The 21448-nt window shown below is 43.3% G+C and overlaps 1 protein-coding gene across 1 annotated transcript; it reads left to right on the forward strand.

The window, feature by feature from the left end:
- The first annotated feature begins 17961 nt into the window (after positions 1–17961).
- LOC116506419 (collagen and calcium-binding EGF domain-containing protein 1-like) lies at positions 17962–18565 on the forward strand. The gene is made up of 2 exons (XM_032214156.1): positions 17962–18263; positions 18408–18565. Exons 1-2 carry the CDS (start codon positions 18103–18105, stop codon positions 18490–18492), a joined length of 246 nt encoding a protein of 81 aa, XP_032070047.1. The 5' UTR covers positions 17962–18102; the 3' UTR covers positions 18493–18565.
- Positions 18566–21448: the final 2883 nt, after the last annotated feature.

Genomic DNA, 21448 nt, shown 5'->3' on the forward strand with positions numbered 1-21448 from the left:
GCTCCAACACTGGAAGTTCTGTCTAAAATGGTATAGGGTTTCCTGCCTGAGCAGGGGTTGGACTAGAAGACCTCTAAGGTCTCTTCCAACTCTGTTATTCTGAGTACAATCGGATAAGTAAATATGACATCACATCTCCTTTTCTCTTTTTTTCTTTCGTGAAATAGATAATTGTTTTTTCTGCCTGATTCTAATTTTTCCATTCATAAATTTGTTTTACCTCATGCCCATGTTAAAATGATAATTTTTAAAACTACAAACCGAATCCTTTACACAATCTTTATTTGAATAATTTGATGTATTTTTACTGTAATTCTGGCTTTGATTGCATTAGTTCAAATAGATTGCTTTTAAGCCACCAAAATCAAACCTTTACTTCGTTTTTTTAATGCGACAGTTGTAAACCATTGCTAGGTTTTATCTTTAACCATTTCCCCTTGAACTTTTGTAGAAATTGACCCTGTAATGCTTTCCTTTGCCAACATTCTGTCTTTGTTTTTATTACATTATTTCAATAGTCAGGTTTTGTTTCCTGTACTTTCAGCACGTTCCAATTTTTAATGTGCATCAATGTTTGTTCTTGCTACCTTTTACATAATCAGCACATAATCAGCTTTTACATTATATAATACATTATAAATCCAGTCCACACATTTTCTAGAGCTGATACCTCCTCACATAATTTCAAATATTTTGCTCATCAGTTCAGTGTCAAGGAAACACAAGAACTTAGAAGCTAGTCCAAGAAGCTGAGACAAAATTAAGTTTAAACATCAACATTTTTCTGTTGCTACTTGAGAGTATACAAAGTCTGTTACAGTCATTACTTCAATTCAGGGGTGGGTTCCTGCCAGTTCTAACCTTCTATGGAAGAGGTTCCACAAATCTACAGTGATGTTTAGAACCGGTTCCAGCTCCCTCCCGCCGCCCATCCGCCCATCATCAAGATAAAGAGCGAGAGGAGGAATTCTTGGAGTTGAAGTCCGCAAGTCTTAAAGCTGTCAAGTTTGAACAACCCTGGTTTTTTTTTCCTAAAGGGTTAGGGGTGCAAGGGTCTTGTAACCTGACAGCTTTAAGACTTGCGTGCTTCAAATGCCAGAGTTTCTGAGCCAACATTTTGGTTCCTAAGCAAGAGCGTTGTTAAGTGAGTTTCACCACATTTTACAAGTCGGCCATGCCCACCCAGTCACATGGCTGGTAAGCCACTCCCACCCGGTCACATGGTCAGCAAGTCTCTCCCACCTGGTCACATGGTCAGCAAGCCACTCCCACAAAGCAGGCCACACCTATAGAAGAGGTTCTAAAAAAGTTTGAAACCCACCACTGCCTCAATTGCATTATTTATGTCAAGAAGAAATAGATCCAAACAGGGGAAGCTTGTTTTAGAAGGTTAAGTTTGAAAAGCAACTAGTATTACAGTTACAAAAGACTAATATTACATAAACTTTTGAGTCTGGTGTGAAATGCTACCAATTTGGGCCATTTCACCTAAACTGGTAGTAAAAATGCTACCACTTTGGGGAAACCAGTATTTCCAACGATCAGCTGTGACACATATTTTTTATTAGCTAGAATTGTCAGACGCCCTGCTTTCTAGCTAATATAAATTGTATGACACAGCTGATTGTTGGAAATACCATGGATAATCCCTCCCCTCGCTGTTCTACTTACCTTTGCAGGCACGCTCAGTAGCAGGCTCCGCCCACCTGCCTGGACGTCATCACATTGTTTTTGACACTCTGCACATGTGTGGAAGGTCCTGCTCATGCGCGGAGGTGGCATGTGCGAGCAAAGCTAGTGCATGCGCGAACCGATAGCGAAAGTAAATTGATTTCGCCCCTGCTTTGAGTCTTGGGAAATGCAAATGGAATCCCATTTTATGCTAGTTAATTTGAGAGTTTCATGACAATAGCACTGTGAAAATTGCTTCCGGCACACGACAAGTTATGATAGTTTCTCAACAGATTTGCAAATGAATTCTAGAGCAGCTTTCCTGACCTGATGTTCTCCAGATGTTTTTAGTCTATAATACCCAGAATTTCAAATCCAGACTGGCCAAAAGAAATTCTGCAAGTTGCTGTCCCAGCATATCAGTGGTGGGTTGCTCTTACTGTCGCTACCGGTATGCTGATTATGGTCTGTCCATGCACGAGCCTGAAGTGCACTGTGTATGCGCCTGACGCCTGCTGCGCATGCATTTGCAATCCACCGTCCCTGCGACACCCAGCTGCTTGTCGGGGCACGCGCAGGCTCCACAGACTGTACAGCTATAGAGCACAGGCGGGCAGGTAGGCCAAAGGAGCCACTGTACCGGTACACTCCCAGCTGCTCTAGGCCACTACCGTTACGGCTGTACCAGTCAGGACCGGCAGCATACCCACCACTGCAGCATATCCAGAGGATGTTCTTAAAGCTTAGGAAAATAGTTCCACAATTTCTACTCCAGCCTCTAAAATGATTTCAGGTGCTCCTATATTTCTTTTCCTTTTATCGCAGTTTTGCTTTAATCCCTGCAGGCTGTCCAGAGAATTTGAGTGAGAGAATCAATAATGTAAATAATAATAATAATACTTTTTAAAAAAATTACATTTAAGCTATGGCTGGCCATTGCATTCAAGCACAGAGAAGCTCAGGTATTCGCTCCTGGAGTGTTCCTGGGAAGTGTGCTTTTGAGGGGGAAGCGGAGAAAAGAAATAATCTGTTTTTACAACCCCCCAGGGACTGTTTATCTTCCTGCTCTAATGCTTGAAAGGATGACCTGAGCCTTGTCATGCAGGTCAAGAGTGATGAAGCACAAACATTTCAGATCTTTCGGGTGACTGACAGACAGGATGTTGAGAAAGAGCTCACATTCTTTGAGTAGAACCTCTTGCAACTGAGCAGGATCCAGGAGGAACTCCAAAGAAAATAAAGCATCTCTGTCGAATGTCATAGTGTTCCGTCTGACTTTATCTGCCATCTTTTGCAGTCTTTGGACTCTCAATGGAGGTCCCCACAGGAATGTTGGATCGGAGTTTCCATAATACCCAGTGGATATCCCCTCTGGGAATGGTGAATAGAATAGGAGAGTTGGAAGGGACCTTGGGGGTCTTCTAGTCCAACCCCCTGCTTAGGCAGGAAACTCTACCCCACTTCGGACAAATGGCTATCCAACATCTCCTTAAAAACTTCCAGTGTTGGAGCATTCACAACTTCTGGAGGCAAATTGTCCCTCTGGTTGATTGTTCTAACTGTCAGGAAATTTTTCCTCAGTTCTAAGTTGCTCCTCTCCTTGATTACTTTCCATCCATTGCTCCTCCTTCTGCCCTCAGGTGCTTTGGAGAATAGCTTGACTCCCTCTTCTTTGTGGCAGCCCCTGAGATATTGGAACACTGCTATCATGTCTCCCCTAGTTCTTATTTTCATTAAACTAGACATACCCAGTTCCTGCCACCGTTCTTCATATGTTTTAGTCTCCAGTCCCCTAATCATCTTTGTTGCTCTTCTCTGCACTCTTTCTAGAGTCTCCACATCTTTTCTACATCGTGGCAACCAAAACTGAATGCAGTATTCCAAGTGTGGCCTTACCAAGGCATTATAAAGCGGTATTAACACTTCACGGGATCTTGATTCTATCCCACTGTTTATGCAGCCTAGAACTGTGTTGGCTTTTTTGGCAGCTGCTGCACACTGTGGTTCATATTTAAATGGTTGTCTATTAGGACTCCAAGGTCCCTCTCACAGTTACTACTATTGAGCAAGGTACCACCTATACTGTACCTGTGCCTTGAAGGTTGCAATCAACACATTCGGGAAACTGAAATACTGAGGAAGGCTGTGACCACATTGCTTAAACACTCCTCGGTTCTTTAAGGGAATTCAAGACTGAACTCTTTGTATCTGTGGTTTGGAAGAACAAGGAGTAGAAGGATGCTAGAAGTTGTCTTTTCAAGATCTGAACTAATTTGAGAAAAAGTGGGTGCTTGAGGAGTTGACGTTTCCAAGTTCCAATGTACATTATTTTTATATATTCAAAAATACCTACAGGTAGTCCTGAATTTACAAACAATCATTGGGGAACCATTCAAAGTTACAACAGCACCAAAAAAGTGATTTATCATCATCTTTCATACTCAAGACCAATATAGCATCCCCATGGTCATGTGATCAAAATTTGGCCGCTTGGCAGCTGCCATGCATTTATAACAGTCGTAGTGTCCCAGGGTCATGTGAGTGGGTGTCAAAGGCTAATAGATTTCCCACACATTGACGTTCTTCTTGTGTTGTTAGAATAAGGGTGGAAAGTCTCTCTTTTTTTAAAAAAATTTTTTTATTGTAAATGTTAGGGGTATCTCCGTTGGGAGACAGAAAGTAGCGCAGCAGAATGTACAGCTAGAGAGAAGGAACGCTGCTAGTAGGAGAAACACACGAATAGAGTCTCAGACACTGCTAGTAAAAACAAGTAGCTTTACTACTAATAATAGCTTCACAAGCAGTGATAGTAGATATTTGTCCAAACACAATTCAAAGAACAAACAATTGCTTACAGTCGTAGTGCACGTTCCAGTCATCAAGCGAGCAAACAGTTATCAAGCATAGGACAAGCAAAGAGAGAGAGAGAGAGCTTTCCTGACTCCCTCTTATTGCAAAGTTAATTACAGCTGATAAATACAATCACCCATTTAAAGCAACATCAACCATTTGTTATTATATATGAATCTATATTGCCTACCCAACACTAGGAGTATACTCCCAACAGTAAACACTTATACATATTGAGAAAAACATACACAACACGTAAAAAAAACATTGGAACTTCTGGTTTCTTCTTATAGCAGATATCTATCGGTGCATCTTTACAAACATTTTTTTCCTTCTCAATCCATCTCTATATATTTTTATACTTATCATCCTATTATTTCTTACTCTTTTGCTTATCAGCCTATGTTTGGTTATTTGTATCAGACAGTCTTTATTGCTCTTCTACTAATAACTACTAATAACTTTTTCTATTCCGTAAATCCTACTTTTCCTACCTTCTTATCACTAATTCCTACCTTCTTCTATAATACAAACTATATTTTCCAGATTCTTATTTCCTGTTTCTATCATAGCAATAGCAGATAGCAGTTAGACTTATATACCACTTCATAGGGCTTTCAGCCCTCTCTAAGTGGTTTACAGAGTCAGCATATCGCCCACACAGTCTGGGTCCTCATTTCACCCACCTCGGAAGGGTGGAAGGCTGAGTCAACCTTGAGCAGGTGAGATTAGAACCGCTGAACTGCAGATAACAGTCAGCTGAAGTGGCCTGCAGTACTGCACCCTAACCACTGCGCCACAATCTAGCCATTTGTACCATTTTCCCCAAATTAAATAGTACTCAGTCTCTTTTACTATTAAAATAAGTAAGGACCACAATGCTTTCTGATTCATGGATGGGATGGAAAGAACAACCTGGGGACATGAAAGAAAAAAATAATAATAAGTGTTGTTAGGTGTGGCCCATCCCAAGATAGTCAAGTTGATCTAAGCTAGAGGTACAGAGAAAGTTGGAATGCTCATATTTTAAAAATAGTTCATAGTGTTATTATCCAGCCCAGGATCAAAGGAGTGGAAATAGATGATTTTGGAAAATTCAAGAGGACATGTTTTAACTGCTTCTGCCTATAGTTTTGTTTTGGAATTATTCACTGTTGATTCCAAAGGCATCCATTCTCCTGTAAAGAAATTCAGACTTGGTACTTTCTTTTTTCTTTTTTCTTGCAAAGCAGCTCTTTATCCAGAGCCACCTGTTATGCAAAAGCCCAGTTCACATGCCAGATTAAACGTTTTCATGACCAATATAAACAAAGTCTCTAGTTTGGATTATTTGTAGTGAGATGCAGTGAGCTTAATCCTTCCTGTGCCTGCTGATAACTGCACAGCTGTGACTTGTGACCCTGAGGAAACTGACACTTGCACAAGCACTTCCAGTTTATATACTGGACCCCTGACTGAACTACGTATATGGTTTCCAGGGAAATTGGCAACTGAGCCTTTGTCCATTTGATCTTCATATTCTATGCTTTCTCCCCCTTTGGGTTGTCAAGCAAAAAAAAATCTCCTTCAAGGAGACTGTGGGCTAGGAACATTTCCTCACAAATGGATTATTGTAGTGTGCTCTACGTGGGGCTGACCTTAAACGTCACTCAAAAGCTACAGCTGGGCCAGAAGAGTAATGCAGGCAGTGATGGGCATGTCTTATAATGTCCATGACCTGAACTGATTACTAGTTGGCTCCCAGGTGTAATTCAAGATGCAGGTTATCCCCTACAAGGCCCCCATTCAGTGGTGGGTTCCAGATCCCGTTCCAACCAGTACAGTTGGAACGGGCCGGGCGGCGTCCACATGGACGCGTGCAGCGCACACATGCGTCTTAACGCCTCCACAATGCTCCAGCTGCTCAGTGGAGTGTCACGCAGGCGCTCTATGTGCCGTGTGTGTGCTTGGAAGTGCCGAAGACTTAAAAGACCAGTAAGGAGGTCGGGCAGGTGGTGGGCCCTCCAGAGCACCATACCGGAATGGTATCTGGTGCTCCGGGCAGGCTCCGGTATGCCTGTACCAGAGCGTATCACCTGCAACCCATCACTGTCCCCATTATATAAAGACCTGGTTACTTGAGGGACCAACTCAAGTTGCTTCTGTTGTCCCATGAGATTGGACAGAAAAGGTGGGAGAAATGTGTGGATCCAGGAAGTGTGAATTGAGATGTTGCCCTTCTCCATCACAACACATGTCCTCTGGGTTAATAATCTTCAAAAATCTAAATGGCTCCACTCCAATGACATTCAAGAATCTATAAAGACCTAACTATGCTCCCAGGCTTTGGAGCATAGGTGGTGGAGCTTGGTGTGTGTGTGTGTGTGTATGTGTGATTATATATTTATTTGATGCATGTGTGTGTCCTTTGTAATTTTTCTTTAGCTTTTAATTGCAAGAAGCACTCAAGAGTCAATGGGAGTTGGGCAGCCTGGAAATTGTATAAATATTCTGTTGTATTGTTCTGATTGAACAAGAGCCGTGGTGGCGCAGTGGTTAGAATGCAGTATTGCAGGCTATTTCTGCCAACTGCCAGGAGTTCGCTTCTGACCCGCTCAAGATTAACTCAGCCTTCCATCCTTCCGAGGTAGATAAAATGAAGACTCAGATTGTTGGGGACAATATGCTGACATTTGTAAACCACTTAGAGAGAGAGTTGTAAAGCACTATGAAGAGATATATAAGTCTTAGTGCTATTGCTATTGATAGAACAGCATAGCAGGAATTGGCAACAGGTGTGTGTGCAGTGGGCATCTGTGTTTCTGAGCTGAAAGAATGGCTGTTGCTTTGCTGCGAGTGGGAAGAATTGTGCAAGAGGCCAACACAAGCAGAAAGAAGTTATTTATGTTTATATCCCATCTTTCAATCAGATGATGCTCAAGATATTTTATGACAGATTGCACTTGTAGGCATCCTTGAAATTTGCTCAGTGCAGAAATTCTTATGGTGTTTATAGAAAGCATTTGCACTTTCACAACAATTGGATGTTCTTCCAGGCAGGCAGTGGGAAGGCACGTTCCCTGCAGCTGCTTCTCTCTCTGGCTGATAGATGGAACCAAGCTGGACTTCTCCTTCTATGGAAACAAAGTCATCCAGCAGCTTTTGGTCAATGGAACAGGCTGGAAATGCTTCCTCCAGGACAGGTTTACAGTATGCTCTGTGATGTATTTTAATTAACATCAAATGCCCCCTTTCAGAAATGCCCACAGGATATAAGAGGTAATCCAGCAGGGATTTATAGCCTAAGCTTATATGCAACATATTAATGGTGCATCTTTGTAGTCTAGCAGTGAGCTGATTCAGACTGCCACTTCTTTGGAGGTCTGAATGGAGTGACAGCCAAAGGTTGGGGCTTAGAAAGCCAAAGAATTTTACCCAGAGGATCTATCCAATGGTGACATTTGATACACAGAAGTTTTCTTTCTCTAACAGCCACATGCAGTCATTCTTAGTCCCACCCAACTTGCTACTCTCACAAAACTGTGTAATTCTCAGTTAAGAATAATGAAATGAGTTTACTGTAAATGGAGAATGTCTCCAAATGGGGAATTCCTTGAAGCTCAAAGCTCAGGAAGGACAAAGATCTGCCCAGAGGAGAAGACATCAGGAAATAACCAAGGAGTCAATGTTGTGTAATGTCCCTATAGGAAGTTAGCAACCACCCCTCTCCTAGAAGAATGAAATATCCTAGGAAATATTGAAAAGGCGGAATATTATATTTTCCCTGGATAAGAAATGGAGAAACATGTTTTTAGGCAGGAAACAGACTCACTTTTAATAGTCCACACTTTTAATGGGCCATTTAAAAAAAAATCTATTCTACATAACAAAGATCCCCCCTTCAGATCCAGGGTGATGGGATTAAGACATGAAAGTATTAGCCCTTTACCCATCTCACCACAGGGCACCTGGGAAGAAGCAATGCTCAACCAAACCTGGACTCAAAACACAGCCTAGAGAATTGCCCCTGCATGGCCCCATGGGAGACTGACAACCAATCAGAATACATTTCTTACACAGGAACAGGAAACAGAGAGGTGGGGCCGAACAAAGTATAAAAACCCCCGGGAACTCTCAGCAAGCCCTTCTTTTTCTTTTCTTCTTCAGTTAACATCTGGAAGCATGTGATCCTCCTTTTCTGTTCAGGACCTCAAGCCATGTGGTCCTGTCCACCATTAACCCATCTTTCCAAGCAGCCTCCATGTTTCCAGTGTCTTTTGTCCCACTTGGAGCTGAACCCAGAAGGACATTTCTTCCAACAGTGGTTAAGAACCTGGACTAGAGTGGAAAGACCAGATTGTAGTTTCCCCTTCGCCACAGAAATTCTCTGGATGGTTTTGGGTCAGCCATGCTCTCTCAGACCAACCTACCTACCTACGATGGATTGTTGCTGAAAGAAAAATTTACAGGGGGAGGAGGGGGCATTAATATAAACTCCTTTGAGGTTCCTCTACGAAAGGCATGAAATAAATCTAGAATGCTCTTAGTTTTTAAAAGATGCTGAATTCCTTTGCAGTGGGGAGAAGCCTCCAGACATGGTGCATGCTGGAGAAACATGCCTGTCATCAGATTTCCCTCCCTGCCCTTTTTAAAAATCTTTTCTTACCAGAGAAATAAGGTCAGATGTAAATTCCCCCAGAGAAAGACTGAACTATTGCTTCATATCTCCCAAGGACAAATGACTTGCAACCTTAAAATCACCAGCTGCTTTGCATCTCCCTCTCCTCCTCCGCCTCCTAACCAGTCCTTGGGCCCAGATGAATTCTCATGATTTCTTACACATATTAGCATAAGAGGCGAATTCTTTTGGTGGATCGAACCAAAAAGGGAATCCAGCTCACTTTCTCTTTTTTAGCAGTAGCCAGCCAGGTTTTTCTGGAAATTCTCACAACTAGCTATCTTCCAGATGCTTGGCCTGGTAATCTGATATATTCAGCTTCACCCAGAGGCTGTTTAGCTCCCATGGCTAGTGCTTCTGTTCAGATTTCCAGCCAGCTTTATCCTCTGCTCTTTCCTTCCATGTGCTCTTCCCTGGCGGGGCTTACAATTTTCCCCCTGGCCACAGCCAGCATTTTATGCCAGCTATGCGTAGAAAGTTAGCACCCACCCCTCTCCTAGCAGAATGAAATATTCTAGGAAATATTAAAAAGGCAGAATATTTCCCCTAAAAGTGAAATAAAAAATCCTAAAGGAAACAGAAACAAAAGACCCCAGCTCCCTGCCCACAGCAGATATTTTGGTGCCTGCAGGGGTGGGTTTCTCGCCCCGTTCCAACCGGTTCGGTTGGAACGGGGCCAGTGGCGTCCTCGTGCACGCGCACGGTGCACGCATGCGTACTAGCATCTGTGCGATGCTCCAGCTGCTCCTGGAGGATCGCGCAGGCACTGTATGCGTCCTGCGCATGCGTGGAAGCGCAGAACTTGTCAAAACCGGGTAAGGAGCATGGGCGGGCGGCTGGGCCCTTCGCCGTTCCCGGAAGTTACTTACTTCCGGGTTCGCCGACCAACCGGTTCGCAGGGACCGCCACGAACCGGTTGAAACCCACCCCTGGGTGCCTGCTACAAGGCAAAAGACTGGGCCAGTCTATCTATAAAACAAGAGGCCTCAACTCCAGGATGATGGGATTATCCTTCCGGGCAAAGCCATTAAGCCACAATAGGAAATTGCCCTTCATTGCATCACCCAGCAAGATTCAACCAAGCTTGGGACACAGTCTATCTACAAGGTTAGCTAGCGCCTCCTCACCCACCCACATAGTCCCCTGGGAGTCTGACAACCAGTAGAATGCCTTTCTTGCAAAGCCCAAGAGAGGGTATAAATCAGGGGTAAAATCCAGCAGTAATGGAAATTTTGAGTAGTTTGGAGAACCAGCAAATACCACCTCTGGCTGAATTGAGGTAATGGCGATATTGTAATAATATCCTTCCCCCAGGAGTCGGGAGGGAATGGGGATTTTGCAGTATCCTTCCCCTGCCATGCCCACTAAGCCACACCCACAGAAACCGGTAGTAAAAAAAAAATGAATTTCACCACTGGTATAAATATATTTCTCTCTCCACTCCATGTGTTCAGCTACCCAGGACCTCAAACCCATGTGTTCCTGTTCATCATTAAACCATCCTTCCAAGCAGTCTCCATCTTTCCAGTGTCATTCTCCCCACTTGGAATTGAACCCAGATGGACTTTTCTTCCATCCTATGGCAAGTCCTTCCTGGACTCTTTCAGGGTTCCCTTCCTATTTCACTTTCTGAAGGAAACATTTCTACATATTGCTAAATTCTCCAGAGCTTCTTAGCCAGGAATGGAGCCGTATCTTAGCAATACAATAGCAATATTTTTTGAGCCTGTCAGTATGAACCATAATTGAAGATGCTGGTATCTAAAAACTCTCAATAACATTAAAATAAAGAACAGCCTGCGCTGCTGAACAAAAATAAACAAATGTTTTGTAACTTGAATAGTTTACAGATACAGTGTGCGACATCATGCTCCAGGAACTCTTAGGAAGGAAAATGTACAATACAGCTGCGCTGTGTTGAGTTTTTGTTTAAACAATTTTGGGGAACGTTGCTGACAAGCTTATGCTAAATTCCTTGGCTTGTGTCTAAAACTGCTTCCAGATTTCATATGTAGCTTTTATCTACTTTATATCAGTTTGATTACCGAAGTCAAAGTTAAGAGAGGATTGGCTCAGGAAAAATAATATCCTCCTCACCCCAGGAAGCACTCAATTTAAAATGAATTCAGTAAAGCCTCCACCGGTTTGGGAGCAACAGACCTTCAAATATTGACTTGGCTATTATCACATCATAATTTTTTTTTTAAAGTTGTAATCTAAATGGGTTTGGATGTTCATTGCAAAGAAGATAAAATGGGATCCGATCTACATGTAAATGATTATCAGTCACCAAGAAGAAAATCATTGCATTGTATTAAAATTTAATAACTCTGCTGAGCTTATTTTTGAGGAAGAGCTTTTAATTTTCGAAACGATATTTGCAGAGAAGACTGGAGACAAGCCAAACACTACTTGTGTCTTTAATTACTTACAACTTAACAGAGATCAGATTGTTGATAATGAAACAAAAGCACACCAAATGGCTGTTAATGCAATAACTCTGTTTCAGTTATTTTTAAAATTACATCTTTATTGCTGCTTTGTGGCCATCATACATTTATTTTTCCCCTCAGTTAAAATACCAGAATTATTGAGTTATTAAGAGTCACCTTGAGGTAAGATGGGCAGCCTATAAATTGTATAAATAAATAAAATTATTGTCTAATAAATAATATACTGTGCTTGCCTATCTCTATTTTTGCTTTTACATTTGCTTTAATCTCACATTTGCATAACTCTGTAAGCTAGAAATGTCATGTTAAATTAACCATAAGATTTCTTTACCATACCATGCAAATGTGTTAATACACACACAGAGAGGTCACAACCTTAATATTTGTCTCACTGAACCCAATATATTTCTGGCCCAAAAGTAAATAGTCAATTTAGAGTAGTCTATTGGAAATGGAAACGTCAAGAAGATTCTCTTTCTAGTTATCATGGCATTTCATTCAACTAAAATATTTAGAAAAGGTAAAATGTTCTCCATGGCCTCATAAGTATAGAAAGACTGGAACAGAGAGGGTTGCACTTTTTGATATTTGATCTTTTACTATTTAAAGATGTAAAATAGATAACAACATCCTGAATTGTAAATAAGCAACCAGAGCTCCTTCGGAATTAGGATAATTAGGGATTATTCTGTCTATAGTCTTGAACATACTAGAACAGGGATATCAAACTGGATTTCTTCGAGGACTGGATCAGTATTGTAGTTCTCCTCTGTGGGCTGGCCTGGTGGGGAGCGGGGGGGGGGGGGAGAAGAGATTGGACAGACACCTCCTGCAGCACCTTGCTAGCCAAAATGGGATGTGGGGGGCATGCATGGTGTCCCATTTTCGGCCTGGTCAGCCTCCTACAGCACTTTGCTGGCCAAAATGAGGCATGTGGCCCCACCCCACCCCATTTTGGCTGTCACAGACATCACGGACCAGTCCTTTGCTATTTCTAGGTCAGCTCTGTGGACCAGATGTAAGCACCCCGCGGGCTAGATCTGGTTCATGGGCCTTGAGTTTGACATCCCTATACTAGAACATATTACTGATTTTTATATACTGAATTACACCGTATTTTTCGGAGTATAAGATCCATCGGAATATAAGGTGCACCAAGATTTTGAAGACGCAAATTAAAAAAAAGGTTTTGCACTCTGCAGGCTTCCCCAAAACAGCCCGTTTTTCATGAAAACGGGCCCGTTTTTTGTCCCCAAAAAGGGGGCATGTGTAGCCTTTAGGAGGCTTGTAGAGTGCTCCTGGGGACTGGAGAGGGCAAAAATGAGCAAAAACCGCCACCTTTTTTTCACTTATTTTTGCCCTCCCGAGCCTCCAGGAGCACTCTAGAAGCCTTCTAAAGGCTATGCATGGTCATTTTTGCAAAGGGGGCGGGGTTTCAGGAGGCCAAAAATGCTGTATTCAGTGTATAAGATGCACCCAGATTTTCATCGTTTTTTGAGGGGAAAATGTGCGTCTTATACTCCAAAAAATACAGTTCAGACCCTTGGATTCATTCTGCAATCTTGATGGTGTATCAGCCAATGAAACCTGAGTTGTTAGGGGTCCAAGTTCACCATCCTTACAAAGGTATGCAAATATGTGTCATTTTAGTGATGAGATAGGAGTAAAGACACTTGACATATTTGGAACATCTGTTCAATTTTCGGCTCAGAATAAGTTCAGGGGGGAAAAAACTTTGAATCCCCCCTCCCCGATCCAATAGAAACCAGATTTTCAATTCTATTGACTTTCACCTTTTTACTTTTTCAGACAAGCTGAAAATCACCTGAAAGGACTGAGAAAAACTGCACATGTATCTGTGGAAAAATGAAGGTGGAACTGGACAGAACTCATTCTCAAAGTGAAAAAAAAATCCACTTTCATGTTTCTAGATAGATGCTTTTAATTTGATAGCACAAAAAGTAACACAAACAAAAGGCAACTTGAGTTATCTTTATACAGGTAGTCCTTGACTTACAACCATTCAGTGACTGACGTTACAACAGAACTGAGAACAAGTGACGTACAACTGGTCCTCGCACGTATATCAGTTGCAATATGCCCAGGGTCATGTGATCAAAAAATTGCGCTTGGCAACCAGCATGTATTTATGATGATTACAGTGTCCTGGGGTCATATGATTGCCATTTGTAATCTTCTCAGGTGGCTTCCAAAAATGAAGTCAATGGATTAACGGCTGAATGATTCACATAACAATTGCAGTGATTTGCATAACAACTATGGGAAAAAGATCATAAAATTAGGTGCAACTCACTTAACAACTACCTTGCTTAGCAATGGAAATTCTGATCCCAATTGTGGTTGTAAGTTGAGGACTATATGTATATGAACAGTGAAAATGATCTCTGAGCTCAACTCACATCCACTTGTTAATTGTGAAGTCATGTCTGACCCATCACAACCCCTTGGACAACGTTCCTCCAGGCCTTCATGTCCTCTACCATCCTCTGGAGTCCATTTAAGCTCATGCCTACTGCTTTAGTGACTCCATCCAGCCACTTCATTCTCTGTCCCTTTTTCTTTTGCCCTCCATCTTTCCCAGCATTAGGCTCTTCTCCTGCGAGTCCTTCCTTCTCATTAGGTGGTAAAAGTATTTGAGTTTCCTCTTCAGGATCTGGCCTTCTAAAGAGCCGTCAAGGTTGATCTCCTCTAGGACTTGCAGTCCAAGGGACTTGTAGGTGTCTTCTCCAGCCTCAATTTTTTGGCGCTCAGCCTTTCTGATGGTCCAACTTTCACAGTCATACATTGCAACTGAGAAAACCATAAGCTTGACTAGACTATACCCACTTAACCCTATTCATTTCTCAATAGAAGTGTTCTGTACTCCACTCTTCTGCTCAACATCCTTTATTCATATAAGAATGAAATGAAACCCACCCTACATCTTGCAATGCACCTAAACTGAAATGATATATAATTGAAATTTATATTTCTTTATGTATTATTTGCTGCCCATCTTGTTTGAAAGTGACTTTCTTCTAATAGTAATAATTTTTAAAACTTGCGGCCAGAAAACCTTTCAAAAATCTTTACTAAACTGTTGTAGGAATATTATGGATATTCAGATTCTCCGCTATTCTGTTGATAGTAATATAGCAGTAGACTTATATACCGCTTCATAGGGCTTTCAGCCCTCTCTAAGCGGTTTACAGAGAGTCAGCATATTGCCCCCAACAATCTGGGTCCTCATTTTACCCACCTCGGAAGGATGGAAGGCTGAGTCAACCCTGAGCCGGTGAGATTTGAACCGCTGAACTTCTGATCTAGCAGTAGCCTGCAGTGCTGCATTTAACCACTGCGCCACCTTGGCTCTTGATATAAGTCAAGATTTCATTTCTTCACAGGAATGCTGGGTGCTTCCCTGCTATTTTTTTCATTCCATGCTTCTGGCTTTCCTCCTTCACGGAGTTTTCAAGGCTGGAAATATTGCATTATATTCCCTTTGCATCTGTCCTTAAGAGTCCTCTGACTGGGATTAAGCATTTACAAATGGTAATTTATAGCAGCATCAGGCCCCTCTAGCAACAAGGTTTCCCCTTAACTACACAACACTGGGTTTACCTTGCCTCAGCCTAGAATTTAAGCAGTCTTATGCTGACCCTTATCAAAACCTTGCTTAAGCCAACCCACTTGGATCATAATGTTGCCTTTTGGTGAGAAATGAGGTCAAGGGGCAGTGTAACCAGAGGCATGGGGGAATTCGGTAAGGACAGCCAGTTCCTTTCTTGAGGTCATGGATTTGGGGAGGAATATCCGCCATATCATTATGTAACCAGATGTTTAGCAATCATTGGCCTGAAAAATATTGCCACCAGTTCCAGAGAACAAACTAGTTAGCATTATGGTCTGAAAGAATAGAATTCTTTATTGGCCAAGTGTGATTGGACACACAAGGTGATTTGCTCTCAGTGTACATAAGGAGAATAAAATACATTCATCAAGAATAAAAAGATACAACACTTAGTAATCAGCAAGGTTACTAATAAGCTATCAAATCGTACTAGTAAACAAATAAATCAATATAAATTGAAAGATACAAGCAACATGGTTATTGTCAAAAGTTGGAAGAGATAGGTATTAGTAAGGAAGAGAATAATAGTGATACAGTCTTAGTAAATTATTTGACAGTGTTTTGGGAATTAGTTGCTAAGTAGAATAATGGCATTCAGGAAAAAAACTGTCCTTGTATCCAACTTCAGGTTGAGAACTGCATTAAACCAGTGTTTCTCAAGGTTGGCAATTTTAAGCTGTGTGGATTTCAACTCCCAGAATTCTTCAGCCAGCACAGGAATTCAATTTTGGGAGTTGAAGTCCAAACAGCTTAAGACTGCAGAGCTTGAGATACAACCCTAAACTAGAGGGGATTGGCTTAAAAGGGGGGAAAAAGAAGTTTGGATCTGGAGTACAGGTAGACCTCAACTTACAACAATTCGCTTAATGACCGTTTGAAGTTTACTGAACATTTGAAGTTACAACGGCACTGAAAAAAGTGTCTTATGACCATTTTCCACACGTATGACCATTGCATCCCCATGTGATTTACATTCAGATGCCTGACAACTGACTCACATTTATGACCGTTGTGGTGTGATGGGGTCATGCGATTGCCCTTTGCAACCTTCTGACAAGCAAAATCCATGGGGAAGCCAAATTCACCTAACAACCATGTTGTTAATTTAACAAAGGCAGTGATTCACTTACCAAACTTGACAAGAAAATTCGCGAAATGGGGCAAAACTCACTTAACAAATCTCTCACTTAGCAACATAAATCTTGGCCTCAATTGTGGTCGTAATTCGAGGACTACTTGTGATACCCTAATTATAACTCAGAGAAAGCCTAACCTTGTGGTTAGAAAGGTAGCAACTTCTTTGTCACTATCTGAACAGCTTTTTCCAACTTCTTGTCTCCAATAACCTTTCCTGGGGGTCCTAATTTGCCCATCAGCAGCCTTCCATTCTGATCTTCAGTTGTTGTTAGTTGCGAAGTCGTGTCCTACCCATTGCGATCCCCAAGAACAACGTTTCTCCAGACCTTCCTGTCCTCTACTATCCTCTGGAGTCCATTTAAGCTAAGAGCCGAGGTGGCGCAGTGGTTAGGGTGCAGTACTGCAGGCCACTTTAGCTGACTGTGATCTGCAGTTCAGCTGTTCAAATCTCACCGGCTCAAGGTCGACTCAGCCTTCCATCCTTCCAAGGTGGGTGAAATGAGGACCCAGATTGTGGGGGCAAGTTGCTGACTCAATTTGCTAAAAAAATCTGTAAACCGCTTAGAGAGGGCTGAAAGCCCTATGAAGCGGTATATAAGTCTAATAAATAAATAAATAAATAAGCTCACGCCGACTGCTTGGGTGACTCCATGCAGCCACCTCATTCTCTGTCGTCATCTTCTTTTGCCCTCAATCCTTCCCAGCATTATGCTTGTCCCCAGGTCTTCAGTTATCGATCGGCAGCCTCCCGGTTCATCCCCGCTCCTTCCCCTCCACCTTCAATCTTTGGGCTCAAGCTGCCGGCCCCGCAGGACGTGCTCCTCGCGCGGGGTCTGGCTCTCCGCCCTTCTCCCCCACCCACCCCCATCCTCCAGGGTCGCGATTCCTCGTGGCCGGCCTTCCTTTCCCCTCCCGCGACAAACCCCTCCCTCCCTCTGGAAAGAGGCTACCCTGACCTGCAGGTTGCACAAACGGCCCCTTACCAACCGGGTCGCCCGGCTGATTTTTTGAGGGTTTTTTCTCGCTCGGTCCGCTTCTCTCTCTCTCTCTTCTCTCTCGACGGCTTCCAGCCGCTAGAGTCAGAAACACACACACACCCCCCGCCCGCCGCGCACCCCTCCGCCCTTTCTCCAGCACCTCAGGGGAAGGCAGCTGGGTTGGCCCTCTTGCCCTGCCCCACAGCTGGGTTCTTCCCCAGGTCCGCATCTTGAGGCGGGAATCCTTTAAAGTTGAGGGGGCAACCGCCGCACCTCCGGAGGCCCCTTCCGACGGCAGCGCGCGCGCGCCCTTCCGCTCTCCCCGCGCCCCAGACACCAGCTGCTCGACCCTCTCGGTCCTCCTTTGCCCTCCGCTTCTCCTGCCCGGCGAAGCTTCAGACGAGCCGCCCGCCCTCGCCGACTCTCCCGGCTTCTGGCTTCCTCGTCTTCCCTCCCTCTTTCCCTCGCCTGGCCAGCCCAGCCCGCTCTCCGCTCGCCCTTCGGCGGCGTCTGGTGGCCCCTTTCTCAGCCCTGCCCGCCGTCCCGCAGCGCGCGCGCGTGGGTTGGGGTGTGTGTGTGTGTGTGTTGGGGGGGGGGAGAGCGGCGGGAGGGAGCGAGGGGGCAGGCAGCGGCCTCTCCGCCTCCTCCCTCGCCTGCAGCGCGCCCGGCGTCGGCGGCGTCCAGAGCCCCGTGCGGCGCGGATCGCGAGCCGCCGAGGGACGCCCGATGGTGCCGCGCGGCGACGGCGGGGGAGGTGCCAGGCGCCTTCTGCAGCTCGCGCTGCGCTCGCCCTCGCGGAGCCTGCGCCTGTGGCTGCTGCTGCTGCTCCTCCTGGCGGCTCTCGGCCACGCGTGGACTTACCGCGAGGAACCTGAGGAGAGCGACAGGTGGGTGGCGGGGAGGGGCAGAGCCGCGCCCGCGTTTCTTTCCTTCTTTTTCTCTCTCTCCCCCCCCCCCCCACTTCGCTTTGCCTGGTTTTCCAATCGGTTGGGCGACTCAGCGCCTGTCTCTCCTTCTTGTCCGCCTCGCAGGGAAGTGTGCTCCGAGAGCAGAGTCGCCACCACCAAATACCCGTGCCTGAAGCCCGGCGGGGAACTCAGCACCTGCTTCAGGTGAGTGGCGCCGCGCGCTCCCGCCTTTGCCGCGGATGGAAGAGCTGCTGGGACGGTTGAGGAGAGGAGGTGGGGGAGGCACGCGTGTCAGCTTCTCCTAAGGACCAGCGAGAACCCGGGTTGGGACTCGGAAGGGCCCGGGACACCGGTGCTGCAGACTTTGAAGGGGTGGTCACTTCGCGGAAGATCTCCCTTTGCCTCGTAGCACCGAAGAGACCCGGTGAAGCCATATATCAGCCACGGGTTTATTAGAGGAAGGGGCGTCTCTTTGGTGCTGCTGCTGCTTTGGCTCCAACCCCCACCAAAGGTGGGAAGGTGAGCAGAGGCATTAAAAAAAGAGAAGTGAGATATGCAAAACCAAGTTATGTGGGTGTCTTTCTATCCCACGTTTCAGATAAAATGCCCAACAAAAAATATCTCTGGTTTCAGATCTGTATGTCATTTTTTTCTAGCCATGGAAAAAAAATCATAACTGCAACTAGAATTGTATTTTTGCAACAATGGAAAGATGATGAGATCTGTCTGAGGGGAATGCGATCAAGAAAGTTTTAGACTGTGCAGAAATGGATAGATTAACACTCGCTATTAAAGATAAAGAAGAAACGGAATACGTTTTGATATGGGACATATTTTATCAATGGCTAAATAATAGAAGTTAGAAAGGAAGAGCTACAACTGGAGGAAATGTTAAAGAGGAGAATTGTTAAAGAAGATGATGTTAAATGTTAAATATTAATGTTATGATATTATTATATTATTAATATGATGGTGATGAATTATAACAACAAAAATGTATAATATGATTACTTAAGCACAATTGCACTCAGAACACACACTGTTCAATGAAAATTGGATGTTTCAAAAATAAAACAAATAAAACTTGGGGGGGGAGGAGAGAGAAGTAGATGGATACTTCTAATATCCCTTTAGGATATTAGTTATGGATCACGAATGAATATATGTTTCCCGGGATAATGTTGCAGGATCCAATCTGGATCAGTAACCGGGACCAAGCATTTTGTTTTCCGAGCTTTCAGACTGGTGCTGGAGCCTGTCTTCAAGGGACATAAACTTTCTGTAGTTATGGATCCTTGAGGAATTCAGAAGCTGACCATGTCTGCTCCCAGCCCCCCTGCATCTATTATTATTGGCCCATCAGTAGGTTCTTTTCTTCAGTTCTCAGACCATTCCTTACTTGCCCCTAACCTTAGTGCCAGCTGGGAATCTCATTTTCTGAGACAGGCTTAAATCCTCCTAAAACTATACAGGTGTTTCATTAAGATTTATTTTGACCATCTCAAGTTTCATACAAGGTGTTGGTCACAATGACTTGGTGGGAGGTCAGGTGATTGGCAGAGATCAGAAGGAGGCAGAATGGGGGTTGGTGATAGGAACAGCTGTGTTCATGCCATACAGTTTTTGCTGACTCTGAGTGAAGGAGAAAACTAAACTCAATAGTGAAGAAAGACAGCTGATCTACTATAATGTAGTTCTGGAATACAGGCAATACTTGTTAAGTTCTCTGATTTGAACCCCAAGGCCGCCTATTGCTCATCCTGATTTCAAACAGCTGTGAAGCTGGTGGTGAGCCATTACAAATGGACAGGTGGAGGATTAAACTGCAGGAGTCTTGAGTGCCTGAAGTTTCCTCTCATTTGTCCATTGCTTGATTTTGTATACAGATCTCCAGTTAGCACTTGTGTGGTGATCACTGCTTCCTTCCAAGTTCCTTCTGTCTTGAAGTTATAAATTGGACCTAACATAAAAGCTGTACTTATAAGGCATTTCACAAATACGTTTGTTCATTTTAGTCTGAAATGGACTTCCCTGCATTTACTGCCTTCTCTCCATCCTCACAATAGCTTTACATAAAAGTGCATGTAATATTCCCATGTATGGGAATAATGTTTTTTTTAATGTGTAAGGAGGCAGACTTTGTATATTTCTGATTACAGCTGATTGTCAGGAGCTCCCATAAGCCTGGCCATCGATTACTTAGTATAATTAAAATGTAAAATCCTAGAAATGCTTTCTGCACATGAGCCAGGCAAAAGACATGTCTGCTTTAAAGAGTTATAAATGGGTTGTATGTTTATGCTCCCGTGTGCTCTGAACCACTATTTTTGGAAGAAAATCTGAAGTCCTGCACAGTCCTGGTATGCTTATATATCAGAGCTACAAATTCTGTTTCTTTTTGTTTGATAATTTCAGTTTTTTTTAAAAAAAAAATCACAGGTAACGGCTGTAAAAATATCTCCTTTTTTCTTTTTAGTTTAACATAGAAAAATCAAGATGTAAGGGAAAATCCACAATTACTTGTATTCAGAACCCTGTAACCTGACCTACCATACGGATTTTTTGGGGGGAATGTGTTTAATTTTGCTATTGATAGTCTTTTTGGTTTTGGTTTTGAAGAGTTTTCCAATGATTCTGAAAATAGCTAGGAAATGAAAACCAAAACATCTTGAATATTCATTAAGTCCCACTGAAATCTGTTTCTTTAATGAATATGACGACAATCAAATTTAAGTTTTAACTGATTTTGTTTCCATGCAGGTTCTGCGCTCCTTAAGCATAGTCAAAACATTTTAATTTGTATGTATAATTCAAATTATGAATCACAGCAATGGATCTGTAAGCAGATTTCCACCAACTTACTAGCCAACTTTGTTCTTGCACAATGTGTGCTAATTGTATTCAGAATTACAGAATGTGCTCATAGCTAAAGGTTGGTGTTGCTGCTATACTATTGACAAAATTTACCGATGTGTACAGTCAGTACTAAAAATCTTAACTGCCATAGTTTATGGTTGTTTTCTGCTAGTATTGAGAGGAACATCTGGGGGAGAAGGAAGGCAGAGAGTCTTTATCACAGCTTTTTTTAATACAAAGGAACCAATATTTCCCTTCAGCATAGAAGTTGTTTTTAATTATAGCAGCGCCTAAACCAATGGTCAAAC

The sequence above is a fragment of the Thamnophis elegans genome, chromosome 3, assembly GCF_009769535.1.
Source record: "Thamnophis elegans isolate rThaEle1 chromosome 3, rThaEle1.pri, whole genome shotgun sequence".
Lineage (NCBI taxonomy): Eukaryota > Metazoa > Chordata > Lepidosauria > Squamata > Colubridae > Thamnophis > Thamnophis elegans.

Bases quoted from the DNA above. Each gene is read 5' to 3' on its own strand.
- LOC116506419 (XM_032214156.1), top strand. From the start codon at position 18,103: ATGGTGCCGCGCGGCGACGGCGGGGGAGGTGCCAGGCGCCTTCTGCAG. The intron at 18,264-18,407 runs GTGGGTGGCGGG...TCCGCCTCGCAG, and splicing joins GAACCTGAGGAGAGCGACAG to GGAAGTGTGCTCCGAGAGCA.